General features: G+C 34.1%; 1 protein-coding gene across 3 annotated transcripts; it reads left to right on the top strand.

Annotated features, from left to right (window-relative positions):
• Window positions 1-2,902: 2,902 nt before the first annotated feature.
• On the top strand, window positions 2,903-11,029 carry LOC107942927 (E3 ubiquitin ligase PQT3-like). Of its 3 annotated transcripts, none has more exons than XM_016876663.2 (15): window positions 2,903-3,217; window positions 3,918-3,984; window positions 4,081-4,150; window positions 4,516-4,643; window positions 4,790-4,860; window positions 4,973-5,033; window positions 5,149-5,264; window positions 5,484-5,654; window positions 5,740-5,976; window positions 6,164-6,211; window positions 6,308-6,348; window positions 6,551-6,641; window positions 6,731-6,929; window positions 7,008-7,136; window positions 7,468-11,029. In XM_016876663.2, the coding sequence occupies exons 1-15, from the start codon at window positions 3,049-3,051 to the stop codon at window positions 8,165-8,167; spliced, it is 2,298 nt and encodes a 765-aa protein (XP_016732152.1). In that variant the 5' UTR covers window positions 2,903-3,048; the 3' UTR covers window positions 8,168-11,029. The 3 variants fall into 3 exon arrangements, with proteins under 3 accessions (XP_016732152.1, XP_016732153.1, XP_016732151.1); XM_016876664.2 differs by having other exon boundaries at window positions 6,158-6,211; window positions 7,020-7,136; XM_016876662.2 differs by having other exon boundaries at window positions 6,158-6,211.
• Window positions 11,030-27,275: the final 16,246 nt, after the last annotated feature.

Genomic DNA, 27,275 nt, shown 5'->3' with positions numbered 1-27,275 from the left:
GGGAATATAACCGTGCCCTCTTAAGATGATTTATTTGTGGCGTTTTTTATAAAAACGCCGTTACTGTTAACATTTTGTAACGTTTTTCATAAAAACGCCGATAAAAAATTATTTCATTTTAAATAAAACGACACTGTTTTGCTCTGTTAAAAGTTTTTTTTTTAAAATTTTATTTTACTTCAAAAAAAGTTTTTTATTTTATATGTTAAAAATTATTAGTTAAATAATTTTATAAAATATTTATTATTACTATTTTTATAAATTAGTTTTTATAAATAAAAAATTAAGTACTCTGAAAATAAATATCGTGTATTTTAATAAGAAAATAAATAATAAATGGTTGTAATTAATTATTAAGTTAAAATTATACAATGTAAACAATTAATTTCTCACATATCAAATTTTTATTAAAGATTGAGATGTTAATCATGATTTTATATTATTCTTTTCCGATCTAATCTCCATTTCATTAAAGATATTTCTTCCTAACTAAAATATAACTATTTTGCTAGAATTCGATGTGGAATGATTTTTGTTTTTGTATTTCATTTTTATTTGTTATAATCTGGTCCTATCCAAAATAGATAGTTACCTATCCATATCAATGATCTGTTACTTTTATTTATTTATTTATCAATTTTTTTAAGTCTAATATTTAAATATATCAAATGGTTTAGATTAAATATTTTTAAATATAAAAGTATTAATTGATTGTAAAAAATTTCATCATTTAACAAATCTTAAATAAATTTTAAATCCTAAACCATTTAATATATATAAAGTTTATCTATTATCTCTTAAATAATTTAAACTATAATCATAATTTTAATATATTAAAATTAATATTAGCTTTTTTACAATTATATAAGAAATTATTTAATATATAAATTAAAAAACACTAATTAATCTAAACCCTAAATTCCTAGCCCCTAACCCCTAAACCTTAAACAATAAAACATAAACCCTTAACCCTTAACCCCTAAACATAAACCCTTAACCCTTAACCCTTAACCCCTAAACCTTAAACCTTAACCCCCTAAAACTTAAACCCTAACTTTTAACCCATAAACCATAAACCATAATACATAAACCTTACAATAATAACTCATAAACATTAAACCCTTAACCATATATCGTAAACCCTAAAATATAATGATAATTAATTCAATATTTTAAAATTAATACTATCTTCTAAAATATAATGATAATTAATTCAATATTTTAAAATTAATACTATCTTATTTACAATTATATAAGAAAATGTTTAACATATAAATTAAAAAACAATTAGTCATATACCAAAAATCTTTAAAATTATTTTAAATAATAGTATTTTAATTTTTTCCATTTTTGTGGCATTTTAAAAAAAATGCCGCTAAAGGTGTACTTTTAGCGGCGTTTCTTAAAAAAGCGCCACTAAAGCCACTAAAATTTCAATACAAAACGATGGCGTTTTACAAAATTATTTTGCGGCGTTTTTTATTAAAACGCCACTAAAGATCAAGCATTAGCGGCGTTTTTTAAAAAGCGCCGCTAAAGGTGTACATATAGCAGCGTTTTTAAAAAAGCGCCGCTAATACTCGATCTTTAGCGGCGTTTTAGAAAGCGTCGCTGAAGCCACCAAAGGCTCAACACAAAACGACACCGTTGTGTTAATTTTTTTTGCGACGCTTTCTTAAAAGCGCCGCTAAAGGTGTACATATAGCGGCGTTTTTAAAAAAGCGCCGCTAATACTCAATCTTTAGCAGCGTTTTTGAAAAGCGCCGCTAATGCTCGTTCTTTAGTGGCGTTTTTCATTCAAACGCCGCTAAAAACCTGTTTTGTTGTAGTGATTTCATTGCCACTTAAGTTTAAGATTGTAATTGATTAATTTAGTTGTAATTGGTGTTGTACCTTGGCATGTACACAAACATATTTATTATAATTGAAATTGTAAAGCTATTTGTAAAGTTCCAACTCTTTTAATATCTCTTTTTAGAAGCTTTTGTTCCGTTACTCTATTCGAGCACATGTACGATTATAAATTTTGTTTAATTGAGTTTCAAATGGGTTTTAAATGAATTGGGAACTTATTAGCTTGTTTTGATGATGTTTAGAGTTGATTTGAAGTATTTTTCAGCCAAATTCTACTCTAAGGGTCCAAGGTCTCAAGACTTACACCTAAGTTTCGAGACTTACAAACATTGAAATTAAAATTCTACAGTTCTGGACCTAACTCTCGAAACATTCAAGCCAAATCTTGAACTTGATGTTCAAGTTTCGAGACTTGCAGTCCCTGCACCTGCACAACTTAAATTTTGAGCATTTTTAGTCTTAGACCCCTGTTTTATGTTTTGGGCGTGTCCAAATCCTGGAAAAGCATTTCATATAATTCAATTTGAATTTAATTTCAAAGTATTTGAATATAATTTTTAAAGTAAATGGATTTTCATTATTTTATAATTAAAAATGTAAAAACTGAATAAAATTAAATAGAAAATAAAATAATGACAAAGGTTTAGTTATGTTTTCATTTAAATATTTAGTAAATAGATATGAATGGAAGAGTTTATGTGATTTTTTTTCAAACATGCAATCGTGAATAGTTTTCAATGGATAGATGTATTTTATACCAAGACTGAGAGGTAAATGTCTTTTACTTTTTCTTTTATATATATTTTAATTAAATTACTTAGATTTTGACACACGGTAAAAATATTTTTTAAAATTCATTTTTATTCTAAAAAAATATTTAACAAAATTAATTTGAAAGTAATCGTAGACATTACAAAAATCATTTTTCGCATCGGGCCTAACCTAACAGGTGTATAGTTAAACATTCGTGCCAATGTCACGCACTTCGCACGTGGTAATCTTGCCGTACCCGCCGCGCTATAAAAACCGTTTTGATTCACACTTGATAAAACGAACAGAATCCCCAAATTCTCTCGCAAAGAGATTCACAATACGGACGCACAACAACATCTCCCTTTTCCCTCCCTTCCTCTTTTCTGGAGATTATTCCAGATAACTGAGTTCCTAATTGAACCCGCCGATTCCAACTCAGCCATGTCGGTCCACTTCAAATTCAGAAGCTCGCGCAATTACGATTCGATCGACATTGGAGGCCAGCCTTCGATTTCCGTTCGTGATCTCAAATCCAGTATCGTCCAAAACAAGAAACTTAATCTTTGCCAAGATTTCGATCTTCTCTTCTCCGATCCTATCTCCGGTCAAGGTTAACTCCCGCTTTTTGTCTGCTTTAAATTTATTATCTGTTTGGTTGCTTTCGCTTCAAGTTATGTACGAATCTATCGTTTAAATCAAGTTTATAGTTATAGCGAGCTAATGATATACATGGAATTGGATTCATACGTATGGAGGATTGAATAGCTTTTGTAGCCAGTGTTATCTAGGAGAGAAGACGCACTAAGCCCTAGAATCCTTATATTGACTATGGCGCATAAGTAAGCGAAAGATGAAGATGTATGTGTTTGCACTTTATTATAAATAAGCTTAATATATTACTTTGATATTAGTCCTAAAGAGTCGTCCAGTTTCTATTTTACATATGCAGAATTTTCTTTTTTGTTTTTCTGGTCAATATGCATGAATTTTTTATGGTTGTCTTTGTTATTGAATACACAAATAATGAGACCTGAAGAGTTTAATATTATCCATTTTTTACTCTTAAATATAAAATCAATGAAGAAATAAAAATTAAAGAAATTAAAGACTTCAATCAAACAGGCTGTTTTTGCTCCTAGTGCCTTATAGAAATGCCTGTGCCTCGACCCAAATAGTCTGAGGCGCTTTTGTTGTCTTGTTCTAAGACACAACAGCTGGTCACTTGCTTTAACTACACGGGTTCCAGCATAGGCTGTCACTCAGACAGATCTGCTAACAACTACTTTGTCTGCTTGATGGATTTAATACAGAGTACGTGCATGAAGATTTTCAAATTCCTTGTGGCTCGAGTGTGATCATAAAGAGAGTTCCTGCAGGGTTAGTGCTCTCTCAGTTGACTTTAATTTTAGATACAAAATTTTTTATATGTCATCCTATCTTGGTTCCTTACCTATGAATGATGACTATCTTCAGGGCACACTTAGGCTCATGCAAAGTTTTTGCTACCCCGGATGAGAAAATGAGCAAAACCTCTCATCTTCAGGTGAGTTTTATTTTTGCAACCCAAGATATAGTAATTGCATATTGGATGTTTAATCACATAATTTTATGTTGATATGAATAAATAGATTTATAATTGTTATTGTTGCACTTTTCTCTTTATTTACGAGTAATGAGATGAGAATGTTTTATGCTGTCTTCTATATTTTATTTGCTTGAACTTGTACACCATGTTCACTGCTGCCTTTTAATATAGTTATTCTACTACAATTTTGTTAAGTTAATGAAATTCAAGATGGATGAAGAACCACAAACTCTTCTAGTAAATAATACTTGTGGACCTTAAGATAAGCTGTCCTACTTATTTTGTTTAGAACTTTTTTCTAAATGATGACATTTATTTTACAGAATGCTGAAACTGTCAACTTTGATGACTTTGGAGCAGAAATATGCCCTGTAACTGAGGGGAACTTATCTTGCAATATTGAGGACAGATTTTGTATTGATGATGAGGACACTCATTTCAAATTAAAAAGGTATCAGTCTTTCATTTCTAGTTTCTTTAATGCATTAATTAGTTGCATCAACCACTTTGTCCAATTTTCAGTCTATTGATGATTTGTTAGTACAGAAGCAGTATTAGTATTCTCTCATGTAAATTGTTTTTCCCCATTGCATTCAGTTGCACCAAGCAACCTGTGGTAGAATGTCAAAAAATTGAAGGGAGTGACATAAGTGAGGCTGTTCCACAAGGTGTGAAATGTTTCATTTTCCTTTAGCTACCCTTCTCAATATGGATGGACTTTTTTTCTCTCTCATTTTGGTTCTTAAAAAAATGATTTACCATGTTCCCTTTGTACATCAGGTCAGATTTTGCCAGGAACAAAATCAAAAGCAGATATTGAGTTGAATGCTAAACTTTCTACGTAAGAGCTTTTGTCACTTGCACCCTCAGTTATCTCTTTGTTATTATTCAGTCTGAAGATTTCTCTTTCTTTTACTTTCAAATGTTCTGTGGTTACTGAGAGTGGTTATTGCCAGTTTTCTTGCAATGCAACCTTCTGATTTCCCGTCAGAGCTGAAATGCTCTCTTTGCGGCACATTTTTTAAGGAGGCTGTACTGATACCCTGCTGCCAGCACAGTTTCTGTGAGAAATGTAAGTATTTTCTGGTTTAGTTGTGGCACCTTTTTATATTCCTTTTTTTATGCATTCTAAGTGTATGGTTCTTAAGATTTGTTGATAGTGAAAGAAAAATTGGATGCAAAATGCTCTCTAGCTCCAGAGTGCTTGTTTCTTGTGTGAAATTCCAGTGCTATAAGGTTGCTTACGTTTCCACCTGTCAGTTTTTTAATTATGGTATTTGGTCGGTTGCAGGCATTCTTCATGTGCTGGTTGAGAAGGCAAGGTGTCCCAAATGCTTTTCTACAAAATGCAAAGTGGAAGATTTGTTGCCAAATCTGTCACTGAGGCAAGCCACTGAGCGATTCCTGAAGTCCCAAATTGTTGTTAACAATTCAGAAAATGCTTTAGATAGATATGCTCCAGGTATGAAAATGATATTTTCATAACTCTTGTTTCTCTTTACACTATTCCTGGGAAGGTGAATAATTGCAAAATTATCCAAAAACAGATGGAGAATCTGGAATTCAAGTGAAAGATGTTTCTTGTGCCGTTTCTGTCATTCAAAGAGGAGCAAAGCGGGGCTCCAATCAGGTGCATGCTGAATCGATAGGTGGCACTAGTTCCCATGTCAATGGTAATCGTTTTCTGAAAGATAAAATCTCTAAAATGCCTGCGCACAAACTACCTAAGGATCTGGAAGGTTTTGATGATTTCCAGGGGGAAAACCAGCCCACTAATGAGGAAGGTATAATAATGTAGAAGCACTTGAGCTATTTATCTGATTATTCTATGATTACAGTCTTTTAGCATCTAGAAGCTTAAGATCAAACATGCCAAATATACTGCCTTGAATATCACTACTTCACATCTCGTATTTTATTATCTATAGTCTCCATTATTGGATTCTCACTCTTTTCCTTGTCTAGTTACAGCTGAATCCTATGTCAAGAAGAAGAGGACATTGTGGGTTGACACTGCAGGTAGAACATTTAAACTAATTCACAGACTTTCCCAAGTCTAATGTGGACATCATAACTCTTCTTTGTTCTGACTGACTGACTTGGTGTTACTGGCAGATGCAGAGATGATTTATGTGGAGATGGCAAGACTAAAAAAGGTAATATGTTTATTTATCATACGCTACATGCTAAATACATGCATAAAATTCATTATATAATATATATCTTCAATAATAATTGTTTCACATACGTTACCCATTTGATGTGTCACAATTTTGTGCTGTCATTTTTGCTTATTTCATAATTTGCAGTAATTCAAATGATAGAAATATGGATTCTGATTTGCCTGATTGAATTTAGGGGGACCGTGTTTGCTACATGTGTGGTTCACCTGGTCATTTGAGGAGAGATTGCCCGGCTGTTTCTAGTCCTCATCCTATGCTTCAAAGAGGTAAGTTCCAAATGTTTTGGATTCATTACGAATTTTTCTTATTTAATGTGCAAGGGTTAATTTTTTGTTCATGTTTATTGGGTTTGTAGGAAATGCCGTCTTTCCAGGAGCACTGCCTGGTTATGTATCACCATATTGGAATGGGCCGTACTATCCCCCTATAAGGCCTTTTGCAAACCCATATGACCCATCTGGAATGATGTCCTTTAACACAACAGTGATTCCTGCTGCTCCGTTTCATGTTCCCACGTATATGCCATCTATGTTTGGTGCATCACGTGCATCTGGGTAAGTCCATTTAATTTTTTGTAGACTCCTTGAATCACCACAATTATGTGTCTGGTTTTGATACTGGTGCATTTTTAGGGGATTTACAAGGATTGGAGGCTTAGATACTGCAATGAAGAAAAATATAGATCACCAATTATGTCCTTCAGGGTTGGATGGTCAATATTATGATAAGAAACACCAGAATACAAGTGAGAATGTCATGAGGTATAAACCTTTTCCATATCAAGCGAGATTTTTGTGTCTGAAAGATTAGGGTTTTCACCTTGTTATGATTCTTTTCTTCTATTTATGGTGAATGGATTTTTTTCTGTTTTAAATTTTTCTAAATTTAAGTAAGGTTTTTTAAGTGTATTCTTTGTTGGACTTTTGACCAATCTTGGTTTGGAAAAATATTTGAAGAAATTTGCAACAATACCTTCTTTTTGACTGTAAAAGTTTGACGTGGAAAGTACAGCACTCAAATTGTTGTTTTTCTTTTCGGTATGTGTTTGTTCTTATATGCTGATCTTTGATGTGCTAATTTTCTATGCTTTAGGAAGCTACTCTATGATGAGAATGATGGTAAAAGATGGCGCTATGATGAGGCAGAAAGAGCATATGAGAAAAAAATTTATCCTGAGAGGGGAAGGACTGCAAGCTACTCTGAAGACAGCTTTAACAAAAATTCACTGATGAAAAATTGGAATTCCCATATTGTCGATGATGAAGATGTTTATTCTAATGATGGAAGGGACTATAGAAGTTCTCAAGTTGCTGGTCAAAATCTAATGCCCTATCATCACTCAGGGAGATCAAGATCAAAAGATGATGATATACCCAGTATCTCCAGCTGTCAGTCTTGGGAAAGGCATAATGAGCATGGTCATAGGAGCTCCAGAAAGCGCAATGATCGAAGAGAGCACTGTTACAGTGATTCTACTTGGACCTACTACCCAACGAATAGAGAGAGAGATTCTAAAAGAAAAACAGTTAAGCATGATGCTCAGAAACACTACAATCATTCTGAATCCAGCTCGGAACCACCATATCATTCCACTGACCAGAAAAAGAAGAGAGAGAGAGATTCTAGCCGAAGTTCCAGGCATTCTAAGCATAAAGCAAAACCAGCTTGTGATGAATTGATTCATGATAGGTGGCAGATGAGTAGCTGCAGGTCAGATGAAGAGAATCAAGAGAAGTGTCACTATAATAAAAGAAAAAGGTGTACTAAAACAAGCAACAAGTCTGATGTTTGAGGTAAATGTGTATATGAAGTTACATATCAGGAAGTAGTTGGGTAAATATGGTACTAGTTTCCTTTCCAGTGAGGTAAATGTATTGACTTGGTTTACTACTTGTTCCATTATATTGCTTTTCTTTTATCTGGATAGAGTAACGGTTCAAGATTGCACCGACTGAACATAGGGGATGTTCAGTATCTAATTTTGATTCTCTGTTGTTTTTGTTGACACAGATATAGTTGAGTGGTCGGCTTTTGGACAGTAGCTTCATGGATTATTATTATTAATTTTTTCAAAGCATCTTTCTTCTAACTCTGTTTCAATTTGTAGCTTTTGCGGTGGAGGCAAGAAATAGTAAAGTTTTGATCAGAGGAGCCATTGCGTAAGTTAAATTTTAGGTTCGTTTGCTATTCAGAAAGTGATGAAGCTGGTAAAGGTATGTTTCCTTTTCCAAGAAGGAATATAAAAGGTGAGGTGTCCGTGGCTTGACTCAAGTCTATTTATTTCTCCTAATACAACCCGACCCAAAATGTGAATTTCAAATCTATTTAAATTCACTCGTATCTGCAAATAGTAATTTTATTTTTTTTAAGTTAAAAAACTTTTATTTTAGTCTTTGATAATTATATTTTCAATAAAGTTTACATTTTTAAGATTTGCATTATAATATTGAATATTGAATATTTTCATGCTCTAAATTACATATGCTAAATAAAAATAATATATTAAATGATTGAAAATTGGGTCGGGTTGAGACTTGAATGCAGTCAAGGTTAGTCATCTTTCAGGACAACATTTTTGTTAAAGGATTTTCAAATATTGGGCTTGGTGGTAGATTAGTCTTTTAACAAATCTACCTGGCCAACTAAGAGTTATACACTTTTATTAAATATTTACTAATGCCTTATATAGTTATCGGCATAATTTCTTGAAGCGGTTTTTCGTCGCAATCTTATTTGTTAAATGAGTAAAAGATTTCAGCTTTTGTAATTAATCATGATTTGGTAACCTAATAGAGAAAAGAAAAGAGCAGCAGAATAATGAGCTTTAATTGTTTAAAAGTTGGCTTTGGGGGAAGTGATTTTATTACCCTCGTATCTAGATGTTTGTGGTTTGGGTTTTGACCCATTTGGAAAACCGTTTTATCATTGAAAGTAATGTCAAAAATTTTGAAAGTTGTATCAATATTTTTATATTTTAAAATTACATAGGTTTTTTTCTTAAATATTTTTATATTTTGACTAACTAAACTAACCCTAATTCAGCCATAATAAGAGATCTTTTTACTTGATTTTTGCACGGGCAGGGTTTTTTCGGCAATCTCGTGTTAGTGGCTAATTGAAGGATAACGATGATATAATTCCATTAAAGAAAACAGTAAAACGACGGAGTATTATTTTCGCAAACTGCTTTAGTAAATGAGCTAATATAGATTAATTTAATTTGATCATTTTTATCTTTTAACCACTCGACTTTTTAGAAAAGGAAAGGAAAATTTTTATTAATTTTGAGCAAATTCTATTTTTTATTAAAAAATTTTCCTTTTTTCTAATTTAAAATTTAATTTTATACTTATTTTTCTGTTTTTAATTTTATACTTTATTCTAATGTTATGAAAAATTATTACAATACCAATATGTAAAACATTATTGTTAAAGTAAATGGACGAGTTTACTAATATGTAAAACATTGCTATTCTTATTTTCATTGTAAACGTTTTTTCACAAATTTTTTTAATTCACATTGTTGGTATACATTTTATCTGTTACCATTTTATTTTTGTGGGCTACTTTCGTTACATGGGCGATCCGGTTCATGGTGATGTCGATAGGATATTACACTCTGGGAAACTGATTCTAGGGTTGGGTTTCAAGCAGTGGGTTCAAAAATTGGCTCTATCCCTTACTTTTTATTGTTGTTTCCATGACTTCTGCATGTCATCAGTTTAAACTTATCGAAAGTTGTGGGCCTATGGGCTACTTTAAGAGTTTAAAATTATTTCTATAATTAGATATTCTTTCATATAAATTGCATATTTGTATTATAGTAATTTTTGAGTTTAGTGTCATGAATTAATTCAACATCAATTTATCAGGAAAACTACTATTTAATTTGAGACCGATTCTAAAAATTATTTTTTGAGTAATTAATATATTTTCTTTGAAAATAAGGAATTTTATTATGATGGTATGTTTATCATTATTTTTATATGAAATATTTAAATTAAATAGCTATGAATAGCAAGGTTGGAATAATCAAAGGTTAATGAAATTTTATTTGTAAGTCCTTTTTTTATCATTACATCTTTAATTCAACCGTTGAACAAATATTGTTTTTTCCTCTTATAATGAATGATTGTTTTGTGTATCGCATTGACCTCTGTTGTAGATATTATCTCTAAAGTGCAGGGTCATTGATCAGCAAATGACAACGTTGCGAAGATTTCTGGCTTTCCTTGGTTATTTTTTTCAGTTTGGTTTTCTCGATGCTTGTTCTATCATCAACCTAATTTAAATAACTGATGGATTTATAATCCCTGTTTATCAACCAGAAAACCGTTAGTTTAAAATTTGTCTTTATGTTTTGTTCTTTTTATTTGAACGAGTACTAGATTTCAACAAGTAAGGAAAGCTTAAAATGTACATGGTTCTTAATAGAATCGAGGAAAAATTCTCTATAATGCGCTGGTTCAACGTTAAGAGCAGAGATAAGGGAAGGAGTCAAGGAGGTCGTTTCTTAGCTTCAACAACGGATGGTTTTCTGCGCTGCTGCTGGTTTCGTACGTTGACTGTTTTGTTCCTGTTTCGAGTGTGTTAACTTGATTAGAGGGTAAGTAACGATCTGATACTAATATGAATATTTTAACTTTTACTTTCACCGTGATTTGAAGAACTTATTATCATATGCATATACGTTTCTAAAGTTGATTTTTTAATTTAAACGAAGGGTTAAATTGATTTTTCTTAAATTGAAGGATTAAAAAAGTCATTATATCTTTTTAAAACTATAATTATCAACCAACTAATGTGATAAGATTTCAATAAAGTTGTAGTATAGTGACAAGTATTCTTGCCTGTTATTCGGGAGACCCAGATTTGATCCCTAGAAACAATGTGTATTTTCTATTTGTTTCTGCTTTGTTCTATTTGTACAGCGAATCTTGGGGGGTTCAGCCTCAGGATGACCGATACGTTGTCCTTTGTTGACTCTTTTGCCCACCTTGTCTGCATTTAATGTTTAAACACTCGTAGAAAGTGTAGAACTCTTATCTCGAGAAAGTTAACAACGTGGGCCTTTATGCCGTTAGTCATACTGAATGAATCCTTGTGTTATAAGCTCTCTTATGACTTTGCAGTATGTATGGTTGTCTTGTTGCACTCTTGTAAGAGTTCAGACTCATACTCAAGACTCAAGAGACACATTGCTTCTGTTCCACATAGACACACTGCTCCTGTTCCACATCTATGGATGCAGCGATGCTTTTTTTTTTCCTTTTAATGTATTTTGTTTTTGTGCAAAATGCGTGGATTCTGCAAACATGGATATATTTCTATTATTCATCTCCTTTAGTTGCATCCTAGCCTTCAGGGCTACAATCATTGACCAAATAAGAGTGCATTCATGTGTGTTATGGCATGAGATCAAATTTCTCAAAATGTATCTTTGGGTGACAAAACCTGATTGAGACCTGTGATGGCATGTGTGTTATGGCCTGAGATCAAATTTCTCAAAATGTATCTTTGGGTGACAAAACCTGATTGAGACATGTGATGGCCCAAATAGAACTTTGATTACTTAAAGGTTTAGGTATTAAAATGATAAATTTTAAGCTTATATGGGAAAAATGACTAAAATGTAAAGCTTAATTGATAGTTTCATACATTATGGACTAAATTGAATAAAATGTAAAATTGAATGTAGTATTGAATGTAAAAATAAGAAATGTGAGGTCCCTAAAGGAAAATAATGAAATCAAATTTCAAATTAGAGTTTTAATGTGGAAGTTATGTCAATCCCGATTTTAGGGATTAAATTGAAAAATTGTAAAGTTTGTATAAAATGACAATTGATTGTGAGTTTGGTGTATTAATGATGTTGTATGTTTATGTTAATCCATAGCTAATGTCGATCCGGATTCTTTGAGAGGGAAAGGAAAAGCTAAAGTCGTTGATGAATAGCTCGAAATTTTTGGTTTATAATTTTATAATTCGAGAGCCTTTTAATTGTTGCATATTTATATCATTAGACATTATATGGATTTAGAGGTGAGTATCGATGATTGCTTGAGCTAAACTGATGTGACTTAGATCAAATATAGAAGTAGGGACTAAATTGAATAGAATAGAAAATTTCATGAGTTGCTTGATATATACAATTGGTATGAGATTGAGTTGGTACATGCACAATTATGTGTTGAATTTATAAATCGTTGATGAAATTAGCGTAATATAGCATGATAACGCATAAATTGAATTATATAATGAAATTGGAATTTAATTACCCTAATAGCTGTTCGAACTGTGTCAGATATAGTTGGTATTCCACAGGGTCAGGGTACTAAGTAAAACCATCGTCGTTGGGCAATATGGGGTGGTAGATAATATACATTGAGTCACTGTTGTAGGAAACTCGGGTGACAAATTAATTGAGTTGAGAAAACCATTGTTGTTGGGCAATCCGAGGTGGTGTTGCATATATCATTATAAAGTCATTGTTGCCGAGCAACCCGGGGTGAAAGATCTGTATATCCTTACTGAGTTTGTGTGTCACACCCCAAAAATGGTGAATCTAAAAAAGCGAGTGAGGTATGCATGTTCACTGTTTTGGGCATTATGGTAGCATAATTAGTCACCCTGCTGGCTTGCTGGCGAATTAGAGTATTGGCACATACTAGAGTTAAAGTATTTGCCCGTTGATGGTATTTAAGGATTTAATTATAGGATATCTTCAAATGAAGAAATAATACGCCCAAGAAAGAGTACGCCTCAGCGTTTTGGTTGAGCACGAAGAGTCTGCCAAGTGTATAAGAAAGCTGTAGGAGACTTAATTGTCTTTAAGATCACACCATACAGAAGTCACCACGAAGGTATAGTACGCTTGGTTTGTATGAACATTGTTCAAGTTGGTTCTAGTAACAGGATTAGCTGAGAGTTAACTGAATTAATTTGACCCTCTCCATGACTGGTCAAATAGTAATGTAGATATTTGCCGGATTTTCCTTTACCTTCCTCTGAGTTTTGTAGGGAAAGCAGAGGACAATTTCAATAAGAATCGCTACTTGTCAAAATCCACAAAAGTAGGACTGAGAGTATATATATAGTGAATGGGGAGGCATTCCAAATGGTTTTTCTATCTGCTTTACGTTCTGGTCCTTCTTTCTAACCTAAATGTTTTCTTCTTTATTGTTAAGCTAGAGCCAATATTTCATTTAATCAGTGGATGATTCAACCTTCTGGTAAGTCTTATAGCTTTTTATATTACGATTATTGAAGAGTAAAGATGTTAAAAGATATAAGACTAATAGGGTGTGAGTGGAAGGCCCTGCATGGGGGTCGCATGTAGTTGAAACGTTAGTAAACTATCTATAAATGGGGATTTTAATTGAAATTCCATGATTTTATAAACAGTTATTGTCATTGGATCGAAAAGAATGATAGAAATAGAAGCTTTGGATTGAGGCAAAGGTGGGTCTCTAGTAAGTCCCTAGACCCAACTCTTGTACATTATTTTTTGATAATTCTTTATTTGGTCGTAGTTGTGCATAACTTCTTGAGGTGTAGTTTTTATTTTTGTGTTTCCTGTGAAGCATTTGTATGTATGTAAATGAAGTGTACAATGTGTTTCATGAATGACGATGTGTGGTAAGCATAAATCAGAAATTGTATGTTGGGAAGTATGATTTTGTTATGTGTACGAGTGAAATCTATGTAAATGTGTCCATTATGTTAAATGAGTGATGCATGGCAAAGTATGGTTGGAGAAAAAGTGGTTCGTGTAGAGTGTCAGGAAAATGTGTGATATGATAATAGACCCCATAATGGTGTTTTGATGACGTCCATTAGGACAGTAAACATATAGGTCAATATGGTGAAAATGTTGTCCATCGGGATTATAAACACGAGGTCTACTTAGACAGTAAACACGAGAAAAGACCCATGTAGCAGATATGTGGAAAAACTATAGCCATGGCACGTTATGGAAATGGCGGATGAGCTGCATTTGTTTACTAGGGTTTTTACGTGCATTGGGGCCGACAATGGAAAATCTCAAGCGATGCTGAGTTTAGACAAATCCATATTGCCAAACACGAAAATTTACATGGTGTTTTGATGGCAAACCAAATAAAGATTTAGTGGCGAAGTTATCTAGAAAGTCTGTATAGCGAATTCTTTAACGCCTAAATGGCAAGTTGTTAGTCCACCTTTGTGGCGAAACCTGGGTATGCCTTTGAGGCATTTTCTGAAAGAAGTCTCGGTAGTGTACCCAACTGATGAATCCACCATAGTAATCCGTAATGATAGAATGCTTGGTGTATCTGTAATTATGGGTAGTGTAAGTGTCCGCCAAAACTGGGAATTTTCATATTATGTATCAAAGCCATCTGGGTTTTTCTGTTGGATGATCTAAAATATTGCATTCATCAGACCATGTTCATTTGTATGGATCGACTTAAAGATATGGTATGATTGGCGTTCTTATAGCCCGTTAGAGCCAATATGAGAATCCGCCAAGAGTAGTATCTATATGTATATCATTATGAGGAATGTGTCCAACTTATATCTTTAAAGAGATTGTAAAATAGGATCTGCAATAAGGTGCGAAGTCTATGACTTTCCAACCGAGTGGAATGTGTATAAGAAGGTCAAGTGCAGAGGTTGGCATATAGTTATCCGCCAAAGTTTGAAAGAAAATCTAAAATCTTAAAGTCGAGGAATCCAACAACAATGTTTAAAGGGAATATTGGTTGAGACTCAAAGTTCCGTCGAACTTACAATCATTTATTTGTAATGCAGGTTCTTGGAGTTGAACTAGTACGCTAGGAGGGACCAAATCAAGAATGCGCTAGGATGGTAGTTCAAATAGTGATATTATGCATATAGAGGGACACTTTTGGGAATATGACAAATAGTACTCTGCGCCATGATAAAGTGTGTTTTAATAAAGGTTTTAAGTTAAAATGTGCTATACTGTTTTTGAGAATCTATTGTAATTAATAAGGCTTTCCTTCAAAATATTTTAATTTAGAAAAGAATATAAATAAATAAGAAGTATGTTCAATATGGTTTTCGCTAGTTGTAAAATTTTTGTTAAGTATATAAGTATTGTGGCATCTTATATCCGAGTCCGGTAAATCGAATCAGGTATAGGGTGTTACAATTTAATTAGTATCAAAGCTTTCGGTTTAGCCGATCTTCTAAAAGTTGAGATTGAATCAGCCCTGTATGCGTGATACACCAAAATTGGCTTAATCCCTCAGGTATGTTAAAGAATTTAGTAATGGTGAATATTCTGGTACAGTGTTAGTATTGAAAAATGTGAGATCAGTTGGAAAGAAAGAGGATAGTTCTATTGATAAGAGAAAGAAAATGATACAAGTTGAATATAAAAATTTAGTACAGAAAAAGAAAGTCTTCAATCTTCCTCCTTTGAAGGTTGGTCGGTTTTCTTGCTAGGGGCGTTCTTTGGGGACCCCTTTAGGAGCATCAGACTCTTTCAGAATTGCCTCATCTATTTGTGGCTCTCTGGAGATGAAGAATTTGGTTGATTGCTTCCATTCCCTCTGAAACTTCTCTTAATCTTCGCCCTCAAGATTATAAACAATAAAGTTCAAGGACTCAGCAATGACCTTCTGCAAGTAGTTGAAGTTCACTCGACTCAGATTGAGAGGACCTATAGCAACTTTGGTGTGAAGGACCAGGTTGGATCGTAGTATGGGCAAGGCCTCTGGTAGATTCTTTTTAGTGTCCTAATATTTTTCCAGAGCTTCCATTGGATTGGCGTAGATGCTCCAACTCTGATAAACATCGTTGGTCTTGAGATTTGAATTTCTCCTACCAAGAGGACTCTCTAGCCCTTAGTTGATTGATTTCTTCCTCCATCTACTTGGCCCAAATTTCTAAACTTAAATATTTTACCTTCCAAAAAGAGATGAATGAGTTAAGCTCTTTAATTTGGCTGATAGATTCCTTATGAGCCAAGCGTAGTTAAGTTAAGGACTATTCACCAAAATGCACAATTTTTTCTAAGCCTGCCAATTTGATGTTTTTGTGATCGTAAGTCTCTTGAAGGGCCCAGCTCATAAACCTGCATTCTATTTGCTAAAACTTGAAAGAACCACACCAGCGCCAAAAGTAGGGGTAGATGAGGATTTGAGGATGAAGAAGACATGAAAGTCTCTTTTATCAGCTGAGGCAAGTTGTTATTTTGCTACTACTAGATGGCGTCAAGAGAGAAGGGATATTTCCCCGACTTTAAGAGATCCCGCCATGGGGAAAGTGTACCCACTTCGCCAGATGAGTATTAATGAGTAAAGAACTAAGAGGGACCTCTGACTGGTTTTGGTGTATTGTCTCTAGCATGAATATAGTCGTAAGTGGATCTGCGGTGTGGATTGAAGAGTCCACAAAGTTGGCAGATCTACTAGTAGAACAGGAGCAAGAGAAATGGCAGAAGCAGGAGTGATGGCTCTCAAGGGAGTAGGCCCTCTCCTAAGCCTACGATGAGCTAATTGTGAGCGATCACTGCCTTCAGTATCTAAGGTGCTTTCCCCCACCCTTGGCCTTTTTCTGAGTTCTATCAACCATTGTTCTTGATGGCATTGCAGCAACTCTTTCATTTTCGTGAAATACATCTAATAATGTTAAGATGCCCATGTTGGCTGTTGGAGTAAGCGGGAATGTGCTAAATGTACAAGAAGGAGAAGAAGACCTTGTAGCAGTAACATGAGAGTTAGCCTAGTCGAGAGAAAGAGTGGATGACGTACCATAACAAATAATATTCCAATTGCGTGGACGTAGTCCACAAGTCTCATAGAAAAAGAAGGGAGGCTCATTTATCCTCCCTACTAGAATTCGTGCCAAATCATCATTGGCATTGTAATGCCAGGCCACCTCAGCAAAAGGAACATTATGGGAATCTACCCATAGTAGAAGGTCATTCACCCAATGACTATTTGGATCCAACCCTTGTTGACAGTATTGAAAAACATTTCGAGCAGTAACGATCTACCCCAATTCCAGGATACGCCCTATCTTTAATTGCTTAAATTACTTCTAAGCAACTTTTGAATCAACATGTTTGCTTTGTAGGTAGATGTCATCTCGGGGCGTGGACCATAAGGTGGGGAAGCCAAAACCGGTTTCAAGCTTATATATGACTCTCACGAAATTATCTCTTCTGAGATGAAGGTTTGAAGCCTAATTATGGATGATGGGCTTGTAATCCTAACGTGTACTAAAATGGGCCATTTTAGCCGAAGGACCCTGTCCTTTAATTTTTAGTTGATAAATATTTTTGATAATTCCAAGTATAGGTGGCTCGTGGTGCAAGCAGCAGTCGAGGAAATAATCCACCAATGTCCACCAGGAAAGGGCGGAGAGTTGCCCTGGTACAATGCCATATTTGTTGAGCATCGAGCTGAAGGTGTGAAGAGGCAATTGAAAGGCAGCCACAAGCTAGAAGAAGGGAAGAATAAAACTCTCGATGTTGTCACTCTAGTGACACTTCCCTTAGACTGAACGAAAATTATAGGAAAAGTTTGGATGAAGGATACCTCTTGCCCCAGGTATCGAGTCAATTGTTTCTCAATAGTGTTGCATTAATATAAGAGAGTGAGTATGCGACAAGTACCGTCAGGACCTTTGGGTCCGATCTCGATAACTTTTGTAGGGCTGTCGCTTTTGCTACTTGGGATATAGCCACCACGGCCTCTTCTATGAGAAGTAGTTTTGACCATTTTAAGTAACAGTAAAAGAAAGAAAAAAAGGGTTACCTTTAAAGAAGTTGCGATATGAAGGCGAAAAGAAGCAAAGAAACTTTGACAGAGAAAGAAATTAGGGCTCTAATGATGCAGTGAAATATTTTGGGCAAGGTTTTAAACACCCAATACTTATAGGGGAAACAAATGCCCGTGAGAAGTTTCAACTTCAAAAACAACCGTTCGCATTCTTTAATCACAGCTTAACAATTGTCAAGGCTAAACACATGAGTACCCATTGGTTATGCCTGCCAACCTGGAATTCACCAATCAAGACTATGTGTCTACATTTGCACCAGTTGGAATCTCTAAAGTGTCCGCGACAGACAAAAAGTTAGTTATGACTATGTTTGTATGTTTCACCAAGAAGTGTACTACATTTGATCCAAAAGTTAGCTACGCATCATTAGTAATGTTGTTACCAAGTTGGTAAAAAAATAAAAACTAAATTTTGAGGATGAAATTTCTGTGAAGGAGGGGAGAGTTATCACACCCCAAAAAGGCAAACCAAAAAAGGTGAGTGAAGTATGCATGTTACCTATTTTAACGCACTATGGTAGCATAATCCGCCACCCTACTTGCTTGTTGGTGAATCAGAGTATTGGCACGTACTAGTATTAAAGTATCTTCCCTTTGATGGTATCTAATGATTTAGTTATAGATTATCTTCAAACGAAGAAAGAATATGCCTAAGAAAGAGTACGTCTAAGGAAAACTACGCCTTAAAGTTTTAGCTGAGCATAAAAAGCCTACCAAGTGTATGAGAAAGTTGTATGAGACTTAATTGTCTTAAGACCATGCCATATGTGAGTCACCACCAAGGTATAATACGCACGGTTTGCATGAGCACTGTTCAAGTTGGTTCTTGTAACGGGATTAGTTGGGCGTCAACTTAATTGATTTGACCCCCCATGACTGGTCACTGGATTTTCTTTTACCTTTCCCCAAATTTTGTAGGGAAATAATGGGACAAATTCAATAAGCACCGCCACTTGTCAAAATCCATAAAAGGGAGACCGAGAGTATATATATAGTGAATGGGGAAGGCATTCTTAATGGTTTTTCTTTCTAGTCTACGTTTTGGTCTTTCTTTCTAACCTAAATGTTTAAACCTTTAGTCAATGATTAAACCTTCTAGTAAGTCTTACATCTCTGTATGTTACAATTATTGAAAAGTAAAGATGTTAAAAGATGTAAGAATAGTAGAGTGTGAGTGGAAGGCCTTGTATAGGGGTTGCATGTGGTTTAAACATTAGTAAATTGTCTATAAATTGGGATTTTAATGAAAATTCAATGAAATTGTAAGTAGTTACTGCTGTTGGATCAAAAAGGATGATTGAAACAAAAGCTCCTAGCTGAGCTAAATGTGGGTCACCTGTGAGTCTCTAGACTCGAATCCTATACGTTATTTTATAATGATTCTTTGTTTTTTGATATCCATGTAGTTGTGCATATCTTTTTGAGGATTTGTTGTATGTATATTGTGTGTATGTGTGTGTATGTTTTCTGTGAAGCATCTGTATGTATGTAAATGAAGTGTACGATGTGCTGCATGAATGACGATGTGTGGTAAGCATACATGAGAATTTATGTGTTGGGAAGTATGATTTTGTTATGGGTATGAGTGAAATCTATATGAGAGAAATCTATGTAAATGTGTCCATTATGTTAAATAAGTGATGCTTGACAAAGTATGGTTGGAGAAAAGTGGGTTCGGGTGGAGTGTCGGGAAAATGTGTGATATGATAATAGACCCCGCAGTGATGTTTTGATGTCGTCCATTGGGATCGTAAAATTGAGATCTGTTGAGACAGTAAACACGAGAAAAGACCAGTGTGGCAGATATGTGGAAAGACCATCGCCATGGCACATTCTAGAAATGGTGGATTAGCTGCATTTGTCTACTAGGGTTTTTGCGTATCTTGGGGGCAATGATGAGCAAACCTTAGGCCATGTTAAGTTTAAGGAAATCCATATCGCCAAATACGACAGTATAGACGGTGTCTTGGTGGCAAACCAAACAAAGCCTTAGTGGTGAATTCTATAACGCCTAGAGCTGGGTATGCCTTTGAGGCATTTTCTAAAAGAATTCCTGGAAGTGTACCCCCTAATGAATTCGTCATAGTAATCTGCCAGGACAAAGAACTTGGCACATCTGTAATTATAGGTAGTGTAACTTAGGAATTTTCCCATTATGTATTGAAGTCATCTGGGTTTTTCTGTTGGATGACCTAAAATATTACATTCATCAAACCAAGTTCATTTGTATGGGTCAACTTGAAGATACAATATGACTAGCGTTCTTACAGTCTGCTTGTAACACCCCTAATCCGTATCCATCACCGAAATAGGGTTACAGAGCATTCACTGAGTTTACAATTCAAATGGATAGAAATTTCAAACATTTCATATCATATCAATGAACATATTAAAACCAAGTCAAATCATACATATTTTCTCTTATACGAGCCCTCGAGGCCCTAAATATGCGTTAGAAACAAGTTGGGACTAAATCGAAAACTCAGAGAATTTTTCAGGAAACAAGGAAAGTTTTCAACATTGTAGGGGTCACACACCCTTGTCTCAGGCCGTGTGGCATTCGAAGTAGGGACACATGGTCATGTCCATGTCTTTGTAACTCACTGACTTGGGTCACATGACCAAGTCATACGTCTGTGTGCTAGGCAGTGTACCCTTCGAAGTAACCCCACACGCTCGTGTGCCTGGCCGTTTCTAGGCCATGTGACAGTCTAACTTGCAACTCTTTTGAAAGCTACAGGGGACACACGGCCGTGTCACCTAGCAGTGTGTCACACACGGCTGATACACATGCCCATGTGGACAAAAATAGGCTATTTTACAAGCCATTTTTCTCATCTAATTTGGCATGTACCTACACAGAACATTGCACATACTTACAAGCCACAACAAGGCATCCAAATCCATAAATAAGTCATATACATATGATATAATATCATACAACCAATATGCCCTTAGGCACCTCAAATGACAATATGCAAACATGTATAATCATGTACTCATTTTGGCCAAAATGATCAACTAACTTCCAATTAGATTTGCATCAATTCATGCCATTTAGTTACCTTACCAAAACATACCAAATGGTACCACATATGCCATTATAAGCTATCACCAAATCACCATATAAGTCATGTATACTATAGTACCAATTCACCACAAATTCATCATATCACAAGACACATTTAACTATTATTTTACCTTACATTATTCAATCACAAAACAAGCCATACATCAACCATGTTAATGTTACTTATATACCTACCAAAATATGTCAAAACACAAGCCAAATCAAATGGTCATATTCACAACAAAACATATAGGCCAACATTAGCCAAAATGCCTATACATGCCATTATAACCAAAATTAAACAACCGAATGTACCAAAAGAGCCGATGGATAGTGTGATATATCTCCAACAAGCTTCCAACCCCAACGAGCTACCGATTCACTATAAAACACAGAAAACAACACAGAGTAAGCATTTAAGCTTAGTAAGTTCTTATGGCATAGAATTTAACTTACCATTTAGTCATATAATAGGTAAGTAAACAAGCATATCCCAATACAATTTGGCCAAATGCCTAAGCACATATACACCAACCATGTTAGCCATGTAATTACATATATAAGCCAATAAACATAGATGAACATAACCATTGATCAAGTTCCACATGTATCATCCATTTCATTTTTCCATATATCGTATAACCATATTTTCCATGTAAAATCATATGTGATCTTGTAATAGTCCATATCGAACTCTTACCATTTCGTATCAGAATATTGCTCGTTGAACCGTTTAGAATGCCATTGGATACTCAGGATAGCTCACACATAGTGTGCTAACTCATATAACTGTAATCCATCAATTCACGTACACGTGTGCTCATACGAGCTGTGAATCGGTATGCTCACTCAAGCTGTATATTAGTATACTCTCACGAGCTACGGGTCAGAACGTAGCTACACGATACTACTCACACGAGCTGTGGAGTATCCGTAACACATGCAGGACCTCAGCCATCGGTAGGACGTTCAAGACCAGTACTCAAATCATGTAAACTCTAATGACATGTCATTTGTATCTTATAGATTCTTAAGGTACAGATAGGACTCGATATTTGTCAAACTTCGTTGGATATGCAACCATGTATATTTATAATAATTCACAATTCATAAATAATTCAATTTAAAACATAAAAACACAATTTAATCACATGAACTTACCTTGACGAGTATACATAGATACGGAGGCTATTAATCCGAGATTTTCCCTTTGCCCCGATCTAACTCCATGTGAGGCCTGTCTTGATCTAATTAAGCAAATAAGGTGGCCAAATGTTAAGCTTCAACAATGGCTTCTTTCTCTTCTAATTTTGGTTTAAGATGGTGATTAAAGATGAAGACATTGTTTTTATTTTATTTAATTTAACCATTATTTACTTATTTAATAAAATAACCTTTAAAAACATTTAATATTTCAATAGTACCAAGACATTAAAATCCACTATCCACTTTAATGGTCTAATTACCATATAAGGACTTCTACTTTAAAGTTCAATAGCTATTTAACCATTATGCCATTAGAACTCAACTTTTTCAATTTAAAGTAGGTTCTTGGAATTGAACCATGTATTTGTAATGTAGAAGTCCTTTTACTTCTACTTCTACTTCTACTTTAGCCATTGGAACTCAACTTTTGCACCTTACGCGATTTAGTCATTTTTATCAAATTGAGCAGGTAAACGGTAAATTTTCGTGACAAATTTTTTATGCAGTACTACTACCATGCTGTAGGCAATAGAATAATAATAACATAATTTTTTTGACTTCGAATTTGTGGTCCCAAAACCACTGTTTCAATTTCACTGAAAATAATTAGTACACCGCTAGAGCCAATATAAGAATCCACCAAGAGTAGTATCTGTATGCGTATCATTATGAGGAACGTATCAAACTTTTATCTTCAATGAGATTGTGAATTAGGATCTACAATAAGGTGTGAAGTTTGTGATCCGCCAAATGAGTGGAATATGCTTAAGTAGGTCAAGTGCAAAGGTTGGCGTATAGATATTCGCCAAGAAATAGAAAAGTATCTGCCAAAGTTTGAAAGGAGGTCTAAAATCTTCAAGTCGAAAACAACAACGTTTAAAGATAATATTAGTTGAGACTCACTCAGTTCTATTGAACTTATAGGCATCTATTTGTATTTTAGGTTCTTGGAATTGAACCAGTATGCCAGGAGGGACCAGACCAGGAATACGTCACGGTGGTAGTTCAAAGAGCGATATTATGCATAAAGAGGGAACTCTTGGGAATATGGAAAACAATACTCTATGCCATGAGTAAGTTTGATTTAACAAATTTTTTAAGTTTTAATGTCTTATATTTTTTTAGAATCTTTTGTAATTAATAGAAATTGGTAGAATTGTTAACCGATTCAGATCTTGGGTGTTATCGCACTTAAGCAGACAAATCCTAAGCTACTTATACAAATTTCAATCAACTACAACTTACTTAATTACAAAACTTCTAACGTGAATACAAAAGCATGTTTAGGGAGTAAATACAATTGCAATACAAGGTGATCAAAATTACGACATTATTTAATGAGAAAACGTAATCTGTTATAGACACTTCAAAGTGTGGAACTCTCAGAAAAATTAGCCTTTGGATGTGTCACCAAGCTCACTTTGTATGCATATAATCCCAATGCACCATGTACTCATAATGAGCCTGAAACAAAAATATAAACTCATGTAAGCTCATAAAAACTTAGTGAGAAAAATGTCTTTTACATGCACAATGCTTGCACATTGTTACTGAAGAATCGTTAGGACTTTCTTATTATTCTAGTCATTCAACTTGATTCTAGCAAATACTTTTCTCATAATTTCATTCTTCATTCTCTATGGATGTCACACCTTACTCTTATTACTTACCCATCAACATCTTCGATACACCACTTACCTCTTTCAATCTGATCCTTCACAAGTCCTTACCCATTTTCTTTACAAAGGTCTATATGACCGAAACATTGTTACTCTTGTATATGTAACTTTATGCCATCATTTCACAATAATTCATGTTTGATCACATATACAGATAACGGGTACCTCTTCTACATCTCACCACTTCATTGTTCATAGTTGAATCATGGTCTTGCATAACATTTTACCATAGCCCCTAAAGACATTGTGCCTTTTTATATTTCTAATCACTTACAAGCCATATTGAACATGCAAAAATAGTTTTAATACAAAATCTTCTACAAGAGACATTCCTTTAGGATACGCCATTGAGAATCTTATCCTTACATGCCATGGAAACAGTTCAATTAGTGTGCACCACAAGGGAATTCTTTTCAGAGATCACCACAGAGGTTGTTCTTTTCATACTTCACTATAGATGTTGTTCTTTTCACACTTCGCCACAAAGGCTATTCTTTTCATACTTCGCTACAAAGGCTTTCATTTCATGATTTGCCACAAAGGCATTCATTTCATGATTCACCACAAAGGATTTCATTTCCTGACGTGTTTATGATATAGATTTGCCTAAACTCACGTTATGTAAGGTTTGCCCATCATCATCTTAGGACACACAGAGAACCCCATTGGGTAATCACTGTCCTTTAGTTCTTTTTGGAGGGTGTAGTGGCCATGGGGTTTTCCTTCAAGATTCATATCAAAGATCATGTTTTTAGTCCTGACGGACCCCTTTAAACTCCACTACGGTCAATAGACACGGACTTACTTGATAGACTCTTCATGCACTGACTTCACTTAAGACTCAAAACTTTAAGTCACTAATCATACACTTCATCACAAGCATTTCAGATGTGCCATGCAATCATACTCAAACTTCACATATTTAACTTGTTAGATTCATACGACCTATACATGAAAACCCCAACAAACATTCATACTATACATTAATGGTTCTATTTCATAGTTCAATCGATTACCAAAGACGTATCTTGTAGGAATAATATACATGTAAGAGTCAGTATAAAGACTCATCTGACAACCATAGATAGCTATTTGAACTCCAGATCCAACCTTCATCAAGATACTGGAACAACCACTGCTTATAAAATAGAGGAACACCATTAAAACTCATTTGAATAGCCTTACCATCATCTCAAACCAAATGAACCTCATACAAAGCCTTACTTCTTCATCTTACTGTTCATGTACTCTTACAAACCTACTTTTTCAAACATAACATATAGAGTCATAAAACTTACCTTAACATGGAGTAATCACTAATAAAATCTAGGATCTCAACTTCAGCTTAAAAAAATGCCTTTGATTCCTCAAGCCTTAGATAACCATATCTTTTAAATAAAGAAGAAGAGAACTCCCCTTTCCCAAACTTGAATATCTATTATTATAATCTAGGTCATTATTGGAACTTGAAAAATGTCATATCATTATTGAATTGTCTTATAAAATATTCTACAACTTCTAATAAACCTAACTGAGTATCCACTTATCTTTTAACTATCCTAGTTCACGTTCAGTTGGTTCCTAACTAGCATACCTTGCAACTTAACTTGTACAGTACCATAATTAACGGGTACATTATATCCTTAATGTGAACTCGTACTCTTAATAACGTTTTACTTGGTCAATAGTCGTATTCCAACTAATATAGCAACATGAAAAGGAACATTTATTAACTTAACCACATAACTATATACGCCTGCTTTATACGTCGAAAGATTTACCTGGGTGAAGCCTACTCCGACAATTATACTACCCTAGAACTATACGCCAAACCTTGTACCCGCAAAAATTGGGGTGTTACAAAATCTGTTAATGGTTATAAAATAAAATTAAATGGAACTCAAATGTGAACTATGATGCCATATGAATTGAGTTGAAAATGAACTTGACGGTTACTTGAATAAGATAAAACTATAGACTCAAAAATAATTGATACGATACTTGTAATTGGGCATATGTGAATATATAAAGAATACTAAAGGATTGAATTCATGCTTATGATATGTTTGGTAAGTTAATTTGGTAGGTGAAGAATAGACTTGTAAATGGAAATGGATAAGGTAACATAGTGACACACTTGAGTAAGTAATTAAGTTTGGTATAAGCATGATTATTTAGAATTTGAAGTACATGATATAAATGGCATGATATTTATTATGAATTGAATTTGATTTATATGTATGCATTTGCATAATTATGTTTATGTTAACTTGAATCATAGATTTACCATTGAGCGCTATGCCCAACATAAGGTTTATTTTTCATGTGCAAGTTAGGTTCAATTCGTGATCCCGAGTGTGGGCTTCAGCATCCAGTCAAAGATCCCAGACTCAACGATGTTTGTGTACCTCTTTCACTTGTTCTTTGGCATATACCTAGGTTGTGGTTATTTTGCTACTAAACTATGTCGAAATTCACTTTTTTTTTGAGACTATTGAAGTATGATTTGGTTAATCATGTTGTAGTAACTTGTAAATGGTTGATGAATATGGTTGAAATGGTATAATGCTGAAAATGATAATGGATCTAATGATTTATAGGTATGAATGCTTGTATTTGGTTGGAAAAACTTTAGTAATTAGCTTATTGGATATGAGGCTTTTATATAATGTTTAATAAGGTGTAAATATCAATGTCTTGTGTGTTAAATATGGTATAGAATGGTTGAATACTTAATTGAATGAGTATATTTGTTGGTTGAAATTGCAGGTCAAGGGTCTTGTATTTTGTAGAAACAGTATGCGATGTTACAAGTTGTCAATTCTAGTTTTTAATTTTTATTCATTTTAGTCCTATTATTCAACTTAAACCTTAAATCTAGATTAATTACTTCCACATCAATTAACCAATTTCCCAACAAGTTTAGTTTCAACTCATCATACTTCTATGATACCCACCTAATTCACAAGTCATTTAAATAATTGAACAACTAAAAATTGAGGGTTAAGAGATACTCAATGATTGATCAAATAAATTCCGATTGTGTAGATTGTGATGGAATGAAAGTCAAAATCTATATGGAATAATTCGATTGGTTATTCTTGATGATAAAACAAACCGCAACGAATGGTATTTGTAAAAATAAAATTATCT

Source organism: Gossypium hirsutum, chromosome A06 (assembly GCF_007990345.1).
Source record: "Gossypium hirsutum isolate 1008001.06 chromosome A06, Gossypium_hirsutum_v2.1, whole genome shotgun sequence".
NCBI lineage: Eukaryota > Viridiplantae > Streptophyta > Magnoliopsida > Malvales > Malvaceae > Gossypium > Gossypium hirsutum.
The sequence above is the reverse complement of the archived record's forward strand: the minus strand, read 5'-3'. Positions and strand labels throughout refer to the sequence as shown.